This window comes from Scomber scombrus, chromosome 11, assembly GCF_963691925.1.
Source record: "Scomber scombrus chromosome 11, fScoSco1.1, whole genome shotgun sequence".
Lineage (NCBI taxonomy): Eukaryota > Metazoa > Chordata > Actinopteri > Scombriformes > Scombridae > Scomber > Scomber scombrus.
The window spans coordinates 27114194-27129021 of NC_084980.1; the positions used below are offsets into that span (position 1 = coordinate 27114194).

The 14828-nt window shown below is 39.3% G+C and overlaps 1 protein-coding gene across 1 annotated transcript in view; it reads right to left on the minus strand.

Moving 5' to 3' along the window:
- Positions 1–8414: 8414 nt before the first annotated feature.
- The window catches only part of LOC133991267 (microtubule cross-linking factor 1), an 84384-nt gene continuing 77970 nt past the window's right edge, over positions 8415–14828 (minus strand). The window contains 1 exon segment of the mRNA XM_062429789.1: positions 8415–8618. Coding sequence (XP_062285773.1) covers positions 8415–8618 — 204 coding nt within the window.

Consider the following 14828-nt stretch of genomic DNA (forward strand, 5'->3'; position numbering starts at 1 on the left):
CAAACAGTAAACAAAGAGAATGATTTATTCACTGTTCAGAGAGGATGAATGCATTCTTGATATTGTGGTTCTTATAAAAAGCATACAAGTTGTAATGAATGTTTTATTGAACATTACTCAATAGTCATTCATCTTTTTAAATCAGGAATGAGCTATTGTGAAGGATGAATTGTTGTGAGAAATATGTTGAACAGATGTATTGTTCAGCTGAATTAAGAAGCTACAAAAAAAACCAAGTTATACTGAAGGAGGATAAACACCAGCGAGAAGGTATTAGTTGAAGTTGCACCTTTGTTCGTATGTCTGGGATCTGTGCTGATGGATTTCTGATGCATAAAAAAAAAAAAAAACCCTATTGAATTTTCATGCTTCTTGCACGCTTTTCTGCCCTGATCATCTCCTTCTATGTGACTGGTGTAACTGGTGTAACTGGTTTAGGGATGGTGATAAACAAATTGTCTGGTCCTTGATCAAAGACATACTTTTCATATTTTTCTATCAATGTTCATTTTGTCAAACATATTATAGTGACAATATTTCCCACTGTGACAAATGACCGATTGCTATAAATCAGTAACAAATTAATCCTTTACTTACAACTTCTGAACCTAAATAATTTGAATCATAAATGATACAGACAGTGTTAAAGCAGTAATGATTTTGACCACTTCAGAGCAGCCAAGCTGCAAACAATGTTGACACATTATACTCACTACGAAGCTGATTTGGCAAACTTTGTAGTAAAAAGTTGCCTATTTATTTTATATATATAAGACACAGAATTCTACTTTATGAATCTTGAATTAAATATTTCAGAAGCCAAAGATGCTCTGAAGAAGTTTAACACTGGTGGAAATGAGAAAACAGCTAATGATTTTTAAAAGATTGAAAGTCAATAAATTGAACATTTTTCTAATCTAAATAACATATTCTTAGTGGCAAATGTAGAGATGAATATTTTTGTTTTAACACAATATGTATGTATGGAAACATAATCTAACCAGTGACCACGCCTGTCTGTGACCCCCCAAAATGATCTCCTGCTGTCAGATCCTCAGAGTCTAAATAAAAAGTTAAGGGCATTTGTGAAAACACATCTGCATAAGCAACACATCTGTCTGCCCTTACACAGACCTTAGCTTGGTTTCACTGTGGTGTGAAACCCTTCAGACTTCAACATTGATCCCCAGTGTTCAGATTTAAAAAAACAAAAAACAAAAAAACTGTCAGCTGAGTTCTCAAACAGCAGCTGCAATACAAGGCAAAAGAGAGAACTGGTCTCATCTGTTTAGTCGATCACACAGAGATTTGGGAACATGAGGAGAAACTGCTTTAAACAATCTGACAGAGACGCCCAGACAGCCGGCGCTGCATTATTCATCACAGCCGGAAACAACAACAACATGGCTCTCTTTATCTTTTTCAATCACAGTCAAGCAAATATTCCAAAGCAGCTTCATTTACCGAGTTGATTGAATACTGAAGGAGGTTTGACGAAATTCTTCAAAAGCCCACCTGAACTATTTGTGAACTCTCTTTTAGCGACAGACAAATACATGTTAGTTTTTTCTTCTCACCAAAAAAAATTAGATTTCATTTGTAAGAGGAATCCCAAAGTTTGATTCATTTATAAATCAGCATCTTTAATTTTCCTGTTTTTCACATAGACTGTATATAAAATGGACGTAACATCCGTGACGTCACCCATTGGTTTGTGGACTGCTGCTTGGAAGCCAATAGTTTCGGATCTGAGCAGCGCCATCTTGAACATTTCCGGTGCATGCCAGTTAAAAAAAAAACACGGATTCTACTTATATGGGCATCAGGAGGAGCATGAGGCGCCCTCCTGAACCTGTGAACCAATCAACCTGTCAATCACGACATAGCCACGCCCTAATGCATACCCTGCTTTATCGTCACATATAAAATCAGGGAGGCCAAATGTCCCAAATGAACATCATACTGCATTGAAGAAGGCTTTAAACTAGCGATTGAGACCATAAACACATTTCGAAAACGTTTACTGAGGTTAGAAATCAAGTGAGAAGTTGGTGAATTCTCCATTGACTTGTATAGAGACGGAAGTCCTTTTGACACCAAAACGGTCGCCCCCTGGTGGCCTTTTGATAGAATGCAGTTTTAAGTTACTTCCGCGTTCGCATCATTTCAGAGGACCAGAACTCCCCGCCTGGTTTTTCACAGCAGAGAAGAGACAATGCAAGACTGCTTCTCATTAGACAGTTTCTACAGATCTGAAACAATTTTATACATAATTAAAGCGAATGTTACTTTCATTTTTTACATTACCACAACGTCCTTACCACCTGTTTTTGTGTGTGTGTGTCATGATAAACTTCCAGTGGCCTTGTTTACTTTTCTTATCAGTTAATTGGATCTAATAGAAGTGATTTTGTAAAGCGATATGTCATTTCAGAAATGGAGCAAGCAGTTTATGTGATGTCAGACGTAAATCTCAATATAATCTTGTTTTTATGTCATTGTGTGATATTGACAGGGGATCTGATGTGCTTTCGATTCAGGAACATAATATATTATGAAGAAAAGGTGATTGCATTGAACTAAATCTTCTTAGGAGTTCAGCAAAGAGGGTCATAGGATAGCCAGGACTTCATTTTGTTATCAACTATGATGATTTTGATACAATCTCTCTTGTGAACATCTGTATTTTAGATTAAATAGATAAAGATTTATTAAATAATGTGACATTTTCATAAAAAATGAATGTTGATTTGGGTATTCACTAATCTGGATTTATATACTCGCTGCAAGTCATGAAACAATCTACATTTGTGGATCCAAACACACAACACGCCATCATTTCATGCAAAACTCTTCTGCCACACAGGAAGTGATGAGTTAGTGACATGACGCGATAAGTACGACTCGTAGGCAGAACAGGTAGAGGAAAAGTGAAGTTTGATGTGTCATTGAAGAGAACAGAGGGCAAAGATCTCAAAATAAGGCAGGCAGGAAGACTGATCCGGCTGTACTATGACTACAATGTAGGTCTATATAACGAGGAGCTGATGGGGGAATTGGGAGCAGATGTGCAGGTGGGTGTGGAAATCAGGTGATGAGTGATAGAGATTTTAATTATGCAGCCCATACATCAATGGAGAGAGTAGACAGGAGTCCAGGATGTCTTGCATTGAAAAGGTTTATTTGCTTGATCAAGGAGAAATGAGCGAATGATCAGTACACGTTATGTTCTGATGCTCCCTTCAATTCTGAAGTTTCTCTCCTCCAGGGAAAGACTTTAAACCACACAGATAATGCCCAAGGTTGAGCCATGCCCAAATATGGGCAGCTCCAACACATCTACAATATACAGAATGTAGTCTACTGGTCTATAGACAAAACATTGCTTAGACCTCACTCAGGACCTTTGTCTTACATCCAACACTATATCAAACCTCTGACTCCAGTTACCTTTACCCAATTCAGGGAAAACAGTCAAAGACATATCTGACATTGGTTGCTATAGCAACGCTATCAGAATGCCTCCTGTTTTCCCCAAAAGGAGCAGACTCACAGGGGAGACAGTGTCTAAACCCAATATTTGGTGTGGCCTTGCTATGACCGCAAAGCCTAGTTTGACCCAGTGCATATTAGTTATGAAAAATTCCCTAACAATGAGACATGGTGGAGACACGCTGGAGACTACTGTAGGACAGGGAGGGAACGGCAGGACTGGATAATGACAAAGTTGATCATAGTGAAGCATTTAGCCGCTAAAGAGACAGATATCTCTCTCTGTAGGCCAGTTACACCAGTCCCCTCCACCCATTGGCCTTCGTGCCACACCCGGAAAAACAAAACACAACTTAATGCAGCTTTAACTTTAAAAATATAAACACCGTCAGCTGCTCTCATCGGTTGTTCTGAACACATCGGAGGCTGAAAGCTAAATGCTACTTCAGCAGCAGTGGTTGGTTTTTAAGGAACAAGCTGGATATTTAACATGCAGCAACTGATCAAACACAAAGAATAGCAAAGAAAAGAAAAGATTGCCGTCCACAGAAACCTAAAATTTTAGATTGCAAGATTTGTAGACTTCTTCATCTTTGCGTCAGAACATCTGCTGTGAGTGGGTGTGACTTCTATGGAGGTCACACCCTTCTTGCTGCTGCTGACATCAGACATTAAAGCAGTGTCCAGTGTTTAGAGAGCAGTGTGTGTGTGTGTGTGTGTGTGTGTGTGTGTGTGTGTGTGTGTGTGTGTGTGTGTGTGTGTGTGTGTGTGTGTGTGTGTGTGTGTGTGTGTTTTAGCAGATACTTCAGCAGGGCTGGTGTAAATTATTCAGCAGTGGTGGGTTCCTCTCTGGGCAGATGGAAGTAAAAGCAGACCATTTTCCCTCTGCTGACCTGTTCAGTGCCATCAGCAGCCCCCGGCGTGCAGCCTGGCAACATTAATTATTAATCATGATAACTCTATGAAAGGTATACAGAGGCCTTCAGCTATCTGCCTCTTTATCACTCTCCTCTTTCCCTCTGTCCCACCCTTAATAAATGCTTTGGAGTTCTCCAGTAAAAACCAACAGTTTGAATTGACAGATTTAATTACTGTACCTTATTTTCTTGGATGTGAAGAGCTCAAAATAAGCAAGATTGTGAATGCTTTTTTTCCTGAAAAATCTCTCCTTTTTTTGTCTGGATTGCAACAGCCGAGTCAGCCTTATAACTGCAAGTGTCCATGACTGACTGACTGAGTGAGTAGCTGAGTGATGAAGGTTGCCCAAAGGTGGTAAAAGCGTGGGACAGCCAAGTATCCCAGAATGCATTGCGTTTGCATCGTTGCATGCATGGTGGAGCCAGGCCAAAAGCTGTGGTACATTTTGCTGTAGGACTGTTGATATGTCACTTAATTATATTGAGGTTTTTGAGTCAGTTTATCCAAATAATGCCAATGTTTTTCGGAGATGTGAGTCGCTGTTGGCCGGGTGCCAGCCACTTTTTCTCCGCTGCTTGCAGCCCGACTCCTGAGATGAGTGACCGGTCAACATCCGTCGTCATCCAGGGGCAGAAACAGACTCAGGCCATCAGGAGCCGGTGCCTGTCCCTCTGTGGGCCGCTTGAGCAGCCCATTATACAAAAACATAAGCCTCTTATGTCTTTTTCTCCCTTGATGTCACTAAATATTTAACCTCTTGTTTAGACAGGCTTTTTATTTTTAACTTCATAGGGATGCTCTCATGTGTTAGTCCCTTCTGTAAAAGCTATTAAAAACTATTCTCCCCACAAATGTTATTCTGGAATAATGTCAACATCTCGTACAGAAACAGCTATTTATCAGTGGCTTCTGTATTCATGTGAAGATTTTATATATATATAAGAAATATAGCGTTCCTGTCTCCCAAACTGAGCATAGTACTGTGTTTAATGCACCAACTGGAATTATATGCTTATCACATATGTTTATTCATATAGACAAGAAGACAATAACTAATGTTTCGTCATTTAAAATTTCTTTGAGCTCCACTGAAAACGGAGTGAGTGCACATTTTAACTTCTCAGCCTCATCTTACTGTTGCCTGCCACCTGCTCAGGTAAGCACAGGGTCGGCTGAACAAGTACATGCAAATAAAACAAGTAATTTAAGAGTTTCAACTCACTGCTGAGACCAGGCATTTAGTTACAGGCACACACAAACTCACAAGTGCACTAAATTTACTCAACCACTTCAACCTTCAACCACTTGTGCTCAGTCGCTCCCTGCTTAGAGGACCTAATAATACACACCTGTTTTCATTATCAGTGATGGAGCAGATGACCTGCAGCAACATCAACACCACAAGCAGCATAATATAAAAATACATACATCCCAAAAGGAAGCGTGACCTCCTTTTACTAAATGATTCTTATACAGTAATGTTGGGGGACAGGGCTTACTGTATGCTGCCTTCATGTCACATTGGATGTATCGTAATTAACAGTTTCAAGCTTGTGGATGGCATTCACACCAAAATCAGACGTAATTTTGATTACCAAGTCGAAATTTGGTCAAACTGAAGGTTTAAAGAACAGATGATGTCATATGTTGTACTGCACAGACTGTAAAAACCTTTGAGGCATATTTTTGATTTGTGACATGGGCCTCATAAATAAAATTGTCTTGATTTGACTCAATTTGCAACTGGAACAAGGCTTACTGTATGCTGCCTTCATGTCACATTGGAGATATCGTAATTTTGATTACCAAATTGAAATTTCGTAATCTGAATTTCTGAAGCAGATGGTTAAAATGTTATCATGTCCATTAAGGAATAAAGAGGAACACAATGACACTGCACAGGTACTTTTTTGTTACTCAGCACCTGCAAACATGTCTCTGTCTATACCGATGATTTCCTAAACATCACCAAACCTTAACCACCATCACAGAAAACACTCATATAAATAAAGTTTGTCATATGTCATACGGACCATTTTGGAAGACAATTACCAGTTTAAAAACTCCAGTCAGCTCCACTGAAGGTCTTTTTCACACATCGCAGCAGGAAAACCTCACAGGTGTAAAAAAATAAAATAAAATGAATGATGGCTGGATTCAATTTCAGCCGCTTCAGTTTCAGGGTCCTGGTATTGTGCATGCTGGCTCACTGTCACACTGTCATGATTTACTGGGACACTTGAATATAACACAGCCATCGTTGATATCATTAGTAACACACCTGTGCTTTTCCTGCTGTGACGGGTGTCCGCTGTGAAAAAGGCAAAAATTTTACCTCAAAATCTCAACGTATAAAACTGAGTATATTATTTAAAATAGCATTATATAAGGATATGTGAAAGAAAATAACAAAAAATAAATAAATAATCTAGTCTTGCGTGACAAGCTGGATAACATGAGTAAGGTGGCACATATATGACCGTGATGCAATAGGATTTGACTTCTGGGAGGACACAATCTTCTTATTCACGTTCTCTCTCTGTGTGTGTGTGTCCCCCCTGACCCACTGTAATCCTGTGGTCTACACTGTAATCCACACACACACACACACACACACACACACACACACACACACACACACACACACACACACACACACACACACACACACACACACAGTCCAGGATCTGTCGCTGCCAAGACCACAAACTCAGGTCTAATGAAAGAGCGTCCAATCCACGACGAGCTGTATCTAACCTTTACCGTGAAGTGTGATAGATGCAAACACACGCAGAGAGTCTTGTAAATAGACATTCATGTTTAATACCATTTACTATTTACATAAGACTATATAGTTCGTTAGACTTTTTGACATAGACTTTGCATTTAAAACATTCATAATTTTTTTTCCCACAATCCCTTTTTCTTGTCAAAAGAAAAAGTAAATTCATATCCAATAGTAACAACTGTACAAAGACAGTCTGGTAGGTACAATAATTTACTTAAAAACTCTTCGTATTTTAGTCGATGCAAATCATGTGACAACGAAAAAAACAAAAAACATCCCATCACAACATTTTTTTTTTCTTTTTCCCCCACAACAGAGCAGAGTGATCACAAATGACTAGAGCTTATATGTACATGCACTAAAGTGCTAGTGTTCAAAAGGCATGCAAATATTTGACTGATATTTGTACAACTGCCTTCCAAATATGCATAAGATTATTCACTGTGTTGTCACCCATCTTCTACATGTTTACAGAGTCAGACATTCATCCAAAGAAAACGTAAAAATAAATAAGTACATTAGCATCAGAAATGACATCATGTGCCTCTGCTTCAGACCCAAAGAAGCAGAAGTTGGTTTTTTGTTTGTTTGTTTGTTTGTTTGTTTGTGTCGTCTTCCCTCTCCTTGAAAACTGAATTCAAGCTTCAAAGGCTGGCAACAAAAAATAAAAGATTTGCTTTCGTAGAAAAAAATAGTTTGAGCATGAATTGATGCAGGACAGAAACATAAAAGATATTTAAGTAAAAAAAAAAAAAAAAAAAAAAAAGACGAAATCTGTAAACAGAAAAGAAAAAAAAATTGTGTAAACTTCATATAAATGCGACAGATGATCTACAGAACCTGAAAAAAGGTTCAAGATTGTGATTAAAATATATAAATGTATTAAATACATATATACACACACATGTGGGATGATGAGTAACTCAAGTGTGTACAGGCACCTTTTATGGAAATGTAGTTTTATGCGATTTTGTTGTAGTTTTGTTGTTGATGGTATTACAGTACATTCCAGGTTCTTCTAGAGAAGTTCTGGTTGTTTTTCCTCGATGGTCAGCTGGTGCTAATGGGTGGATCCAACCCCCCCGCTTTAGGCTCTGTCTCTAGGGAGTCTCTAGATTTTTTTGGGAGGGGTTTTCTGAGGTACTGGGTCTTTTTAGGCTCCGACAAGGAGAGGCAGGCTGAGGTGGAGGAAGGAGATCGGAGGTAGAGGACGGTCTCACGCCGGCTCCTCGCCCTCCAAGATGGTTTTCCAATGACCCGGTGGCGGAAAGGTGAATCTCCTCTTTGAGGCCTCGCTCCACTTAGGGGAGGAGGAAGGGGAGCGGGAGGCCCAGCGCGAGGGGGGTCTTCTGTTGGCCGGGCGGGCCGGTCTCAGGAACCTGGAGTCCAAGGGCGGAGCCACCGGAGAGCGAGGCAGGTCCTGCCAATGACAAGCAGCCGTCAGAGAGAGGGCAGAGCAACGAGGCGTCTGCCATCGGTCAGAGCCGAGGAAAACAGGAAGTGAACGGATTCAAACAGAAACATGAATGAAAGAAAGTGAGAGAAAAGTGAGCAAAGGGGTCAGATGTATAAAAACAAAAGAGATTAAATACAGAAGTATGTTCCATGAGGCTGAGAACTGAGGTATAATGACAAAGAGGGGAAAGCAATCTTATTTGAAACAGTCTCTTTAAAGAGGATTGTGTCTTATAACTGAAAGCTCCATAACAAAAGAATAAGTGGACCTTGAGTCGAGATCGTTTTCTTGACAGCTGTTTCCAAAGTCAAGAAGAAACTGTCTAAATTAACCTGCCTACAGTATTTTTGGTTGTGTAATATTAAGGTTTTTACATTTCTAGGTTACACATATCACCCTTGTTTTAATAGAATTTCACTTCCTACTTCACACCATGTAATCAGGCACTGCTACATATTGAAACGTTATAAAATACGTATGAGTCAGGGGTCATAAATCACCAAATATGTGGTGTAGATGTAACTGAGTGCCTGATACTCAGACTTATTTAAGTTCTGCCCCCCCGCCCCTCTGTATGTAAATGTTGGATCAAAGATTATTAGAGACAGCTTTAAATAGTTTATAATGCCAATGAACCAGCAATCAAACAATTCTGTAATGTTTATGAAACTGAGGAGGAGAAAAAAAAGCAAAAGTAAGAGTTGAAGTAAAATTAACACATTTAAATCTCAGCCACACTGCAACCTGCCAGATTCTCCTGTCACGAGTGTTTATTTTAACTCCTCAGCCTCACCTCACTGAACAGGTGCATTCAAACAATATGCATACATACAAAAAACAGTAGTTTATTTTCAACTCACTGCTGAGACCAGACATTTAGCTACAGGCACATATAAGCTCATGAGTGCACTAATTTTTAATCGTCTGTCACCTGCTGCAAAAACAGTTTCACCCTCCCTGCCACCACCTGATTGTGCTCAGTCGCTCCGTGCTTAGAGGACCTAATAATACACACCTGTTTTCATCATCAGTGATGGAGCAGATGACCTGCAGCAACATCAACACCACAAGCAGCATAATATAAAAATACATACATCCCAAAAGGAAGCGTGACCTCCTTTTACTAAATCATTCTTATACAGTAATGTTGGGGGACAGGGCTTACTGTATGCTGCCTTCATGACACATTGGAGATATCGTAATTAACAGTTTCAAGCTTGTGGATGGCATTCACACCAAAATGTGATTTTGATTACCAAGTCGAAATTTGGTAAAACTGAAGGTTTAACCTTCGTGTCGTCCTCCCGGGTCAAATTGACCCCGTCTGTTCCTTCTTTCCTCCCTTCCTCCCTCCCGCCTTCGTTCCTTCCCTCCTTCCTTTCCTTTCCTTCCCTCCTTCCTTTCCTTCCTCCCTCCCTCTTTCTTTCCTTCCCTCATTCCTTCCTTCCTTTCCTTCCTCCCTCCCACCTTCTTTCCTTCCCTCCTTCCTCCCTCCCTCCTTCTCTCTTTCTTTCCTCCCCCCTACCTTCCTCCCTTCCTTCTTTCCTCTTTCCTTCTTTCCTTCCTTCCTCCCTTCCTCTTTTCCTTTCTCCCTTCCTTCCTCCCTCCTTCCTTCTTTCCTCCCTCCCTCCCACCTTCCTTCCTTCCTTCTTTCCTCCGTCCTTCCTTTCCTTCCTCCCTTCCTTCTTTCCTTTTCTCTTTTCCTCCCTCCTTTCCTTCCTTCCTTCCCTCCTTCCTCCCTCCCTCCCTCCTTTCCATCCATCCTTCCTTCCTTCCTTCCTCCCTTGACTCGAGGACAACAGGAGGGTTAAAGAACAGATGATGTCATACGTTATACTGCACAGACTGTAAAAACCTTTGAGGCATATTTGTGATTTGGCTTCATAAATAAAATTGTCTTGTTTTGACTCAATTTGCGACTGGGGGAACTGTAATTTTCTTAAAAGTGCAGATAAATACACTTAATCACTGACTATCAGATATATACCTGCCAATGTCCATCTTTCAAGGAAATTAACCCCAAATGTCACATGGTCAATACACAGAGTTATTATTTTTTTTAACCCCAACATGACCAAGCTTGTAATAATACAAATTGAAGAATTTCATTACAAAGTCACAAACTACATCCTCAAAAATGACCATACAGTTAAATCAACAGTCCTGTGTCAACCTGCTGTTAGACTCAGATCACACACACAGGTGTATAATAACACAGGAGCTGCTTTAGAGCTGTTAGAGAACACTGCAGGTGTCAAATGAAGGACAAAACTGTCCTCGTTTATGTCCGAACACAAGTCCATATTTATGGATTGTGCATGTAGGTGTAATTTCACACTGGCTGAGATGTATAACGCTGAATAATGCGAACGTAAGGTTTTATAAATCTGGCTTAAGACTGTGTATGCATATTTCTGCCATGATGCAAACACGGATTAATGGCATTGAGGCTACAGGGAGTTTTATACATCTGTCCCCTGCTGGATTAAAAAAAAAGAAAAGTGAGGAAAAAGAGGGCGATGAGAGAGAAAAGTGGCTTTGGGCGAGTTTTTTCCCCCCTTCAAAATGATGTCAGAGTGTGTTTGGGCGAATGTTCACACCGGGACATCACACCACTGGCCTGATTTATAAATAACTCATCTCCAGGCGTTAGATTTTGGCTGAAGGATGGGGGGGACATGGAGCCCGCAAAAAGCTACAATCTAGTTCTGCTAAAAATACATGACAGTCAGGCTATGGTGACGTGAAAGGATGAACTGAGGAGAAATAAATCATATGGATGGAAAGATGAATCCACCAGTGAGTGATGTGTTACACGACCTGCGGGACGTCCTGATAAATAGGCGGGAAAACAAGTCACAGAGACGGATTGGGGCAGCGTCAGTGCCAAATAGAGGTCTCCATCAATAAATCATTTGTTTTCTGAACACCACTGATGGATAGTGTACACGCCGGAGGTACAGACAAGTCGTTTAATGGGCGGCTTGGGGGTTAATACAAGATTTTACTACATGATGCTAATACATCAGATCACTCAACGCCACAGATCATGCACCAGTAATGTGTACAGGAAGTCAGTGAAAACAGCAACGTGAACTCCACATCAGCCCTGACTGATCAGTAGAAGCTTCTGCCTTAAAGGGAAAATCCACCGTACAACACTTTAAAACAGCTACAGGGGATTTACTCTGCATTTAAGGGCATTTTCGTTTTCTTACAATCAACCAAATGTGGAAAGTTTCGGTGCAACAATCATGGAAAAAAAAAATATTTAGGTTATAATCCTTAAGATTTTCATGATATCAAACCTACATTTTTATCTTTATGTAGCATTTTTTTAGGAATAGGATGTATTTGCATTATTTAATTGTCTAGCTATATAGTCGTTTTCATTGGTGTACCTTTCCAATGCAGGGTTGAAATTGCAGTATAAGGGATTCACATGGAATGATACACGCCGTTACGAGACTGCTGACAGTCGTCGAGTCTGCATAACTGAAACAAAATAAGTCTCCAATTAAGGCAGCACTATAAACAGATACACTACTTGCTCTTCATTTGTTGCATTTTTGACGGAGTAGCAGATAAAAGTATGTTTGCTGCCCCCTGTGGTGGAAATGTGTAATTTTGAATTAAAAAACCAGGCGGGGAGTTCTGGTCCTCTGAAATGAGGCCAACGCGGAAGTAACTTAAAACTGCATTCTATCAAAAGGCCACCAGGGGGCGACCGTTTTGGTGTCAAAAGGACTTCCGTCTCTATACAAGTCAATGGAGAATTCACCAACTTCTCACTTGATTTCTAACCTCAGTAAACGTTTTCAAAATGTGTTTATGGTCTCAATCGCTAGTTTAAAGCCTTCTTCAATGCAGTATGATGTTCATTTGGGAAATTTTGGCCTCCCTGATTTTATATTTGACGATGAAGCAGGGTATGCATTAGGGCGTGGCTACGTCGTGATTGACAGGTTGATTGGTTCACAGGTTCAGGAAGGCGCCTCATGCTCCTCCTGATGCCCATATAAGTAGAATCCATGTTTTTTTTTTACCCAGCATGCACCGGAAATTTTCAAGATGGTGCTGCTCAGATCCGATACTATTCGCTTCCAAGCAGCAGTCCACAAACCAATGGGTGACGTCACGGATGTTACGTCCATTTTATATACAGTCTATGTAAAAAAACCTGAAACTTATATTATTAAAAACAGACTTGCTGTTACCAATAACAACCACAGATCAACAAGGATGGAAATGTTAAGGATTATAACTTACATTTTTAAGATCAGTGTTTTCTTTTTAAACTGGACACTTTGCATCAATGTGCAACACAGAGTCGGCCATCTTTTTTTCTTTCTTTTTTTTTTTTTTTAAAATTTGTGTAGCCAACAACAAAATGCAAAACTTTCTGGCAACTGCTTGGTCAAAGGGCATTTTTGGGATTTTTTGGGGGGAATTATTTCATTAAGTTATTTTAGCACCTCATCCCAAAACAACTCCTTGAATGTACCACATGGTGATAAAACATACTGTATACTAGTGTGTCAGAAGGTGGATTTTTCCTTTAAGCATGCAAGATATTCAGTTAATATCGACCAGACAAACAACCCAGAGAGGTGAGAGAGCACAGACAGTGATGCGTGTTAGCAGCCGTCTTCGTCAGTGAATCTTTTTGCAGGTCTTGTTAGTGTGAGAGGAAGATGGTGAGGGAACTGTAAGAGGAAACAGAGCGCTGTATGGATAAATATGTGAATAAAGAGTAAAGACACAAACAGGAGGACCTGGTAGAAACACAGTGTTAGAACAATCCCAGATAAGGTCAGAAGGACAACAAAGAAACCTGTGCTGAGGAACGTGAGTCCACAAGAGTGAAACATGTCCAAAAGAGTCGTCTTTTTGTGTCATGTTTACTAGCTGCATATTTTGGCATAAATATACCAAAAAAATTTGATCCGACCAGTAATCAAGACGCAATATGATGACTGTTTGAGTCACATGAGGCGAGTTTGTGAAACTTTAAATGACCATACCGTCTGTTCTGCGGGATTTATCCCATTAATGACAAATTCTATATATTTTACAACACATTTTCTGTATGGTATGATAATCAACTTTGTTAAACTTAAAAAAAAAACTGCTTTAGATACATGCTCAATTACAGTTCATGTTTCAGTTATTTTTTGTCAAAGTAATGATGACATCATCTAGTGCACAAAGTGTGGATTGTACTAGAAAATATGGCGTCTTGGTGATTTTGAATAGGGAAAATCAGTCTTAAAAGTTGGTAACTATTGATTAGAAGAAAAACTAATTAACATTACGCTATTGCTGCCAAAATACTGATTTTCCTTTGTTTTTGTTTCCGAGCTTTTTCTCTAAGAACTAGTCTGTTAGCTGCATACAATAGCTAATATTGAGCATTTAGACATTAGCTAATGCTAGCTGGTAATGTCGGCATTTGCCATGCTTTTGACGCCTTTTATTTAGTAACTTTGAGTGTTACTTTCCCTAATTTTAATCATATATAATAACTGGGCCTAATGTTAAAATGATCGTACATTTGTCCAAATATTATTTTTAAAACTATGTGTAACTTCCATTTTTTGGGGGGAAATGTTAATGTTAGCTCACTAGCATCTAGCATTAGTAGATTTCACTATTCATCATCAAGTCCGCTAAATTGCCATTTGGAAGTGTTTTATTATTTTTGAATTGAGTCCGAGTGTCTAGCGAGGATTAATTAAACCCTAAAAGCAATATAAAAATTATTATTTTACCAGCGGTCACTAACTTGAAACTGCATCATCAGGCGGAAAAAAGGCTAACTAATGACTATTAGTACTAATTACTAATATGACCCAAATATCCTTGATTGTGAATGAAATTAAGGCTGCAACTCATGATTGTTTTTTATTATTTTCTCATTTAATTGATGAATAAAATCTTAAAAAATGTAATTCTCAGAGGCCATAATGTCTTCAATTTTGATGATGTTAAGATATTCAATTTATTTTCAAATTAACAAAGAAAAGCAGTGAATCATCACAATTGAGAAGCTATAACCATTAAATGTTTTTGCTTTAAAAAATAACTGAAAAGTTTACTGATTATCACAATGCTTGCGGATTTATCAATGAATCGACTAATCGTAGTAACTTTTGATGAACTTCTTTAGTTTGA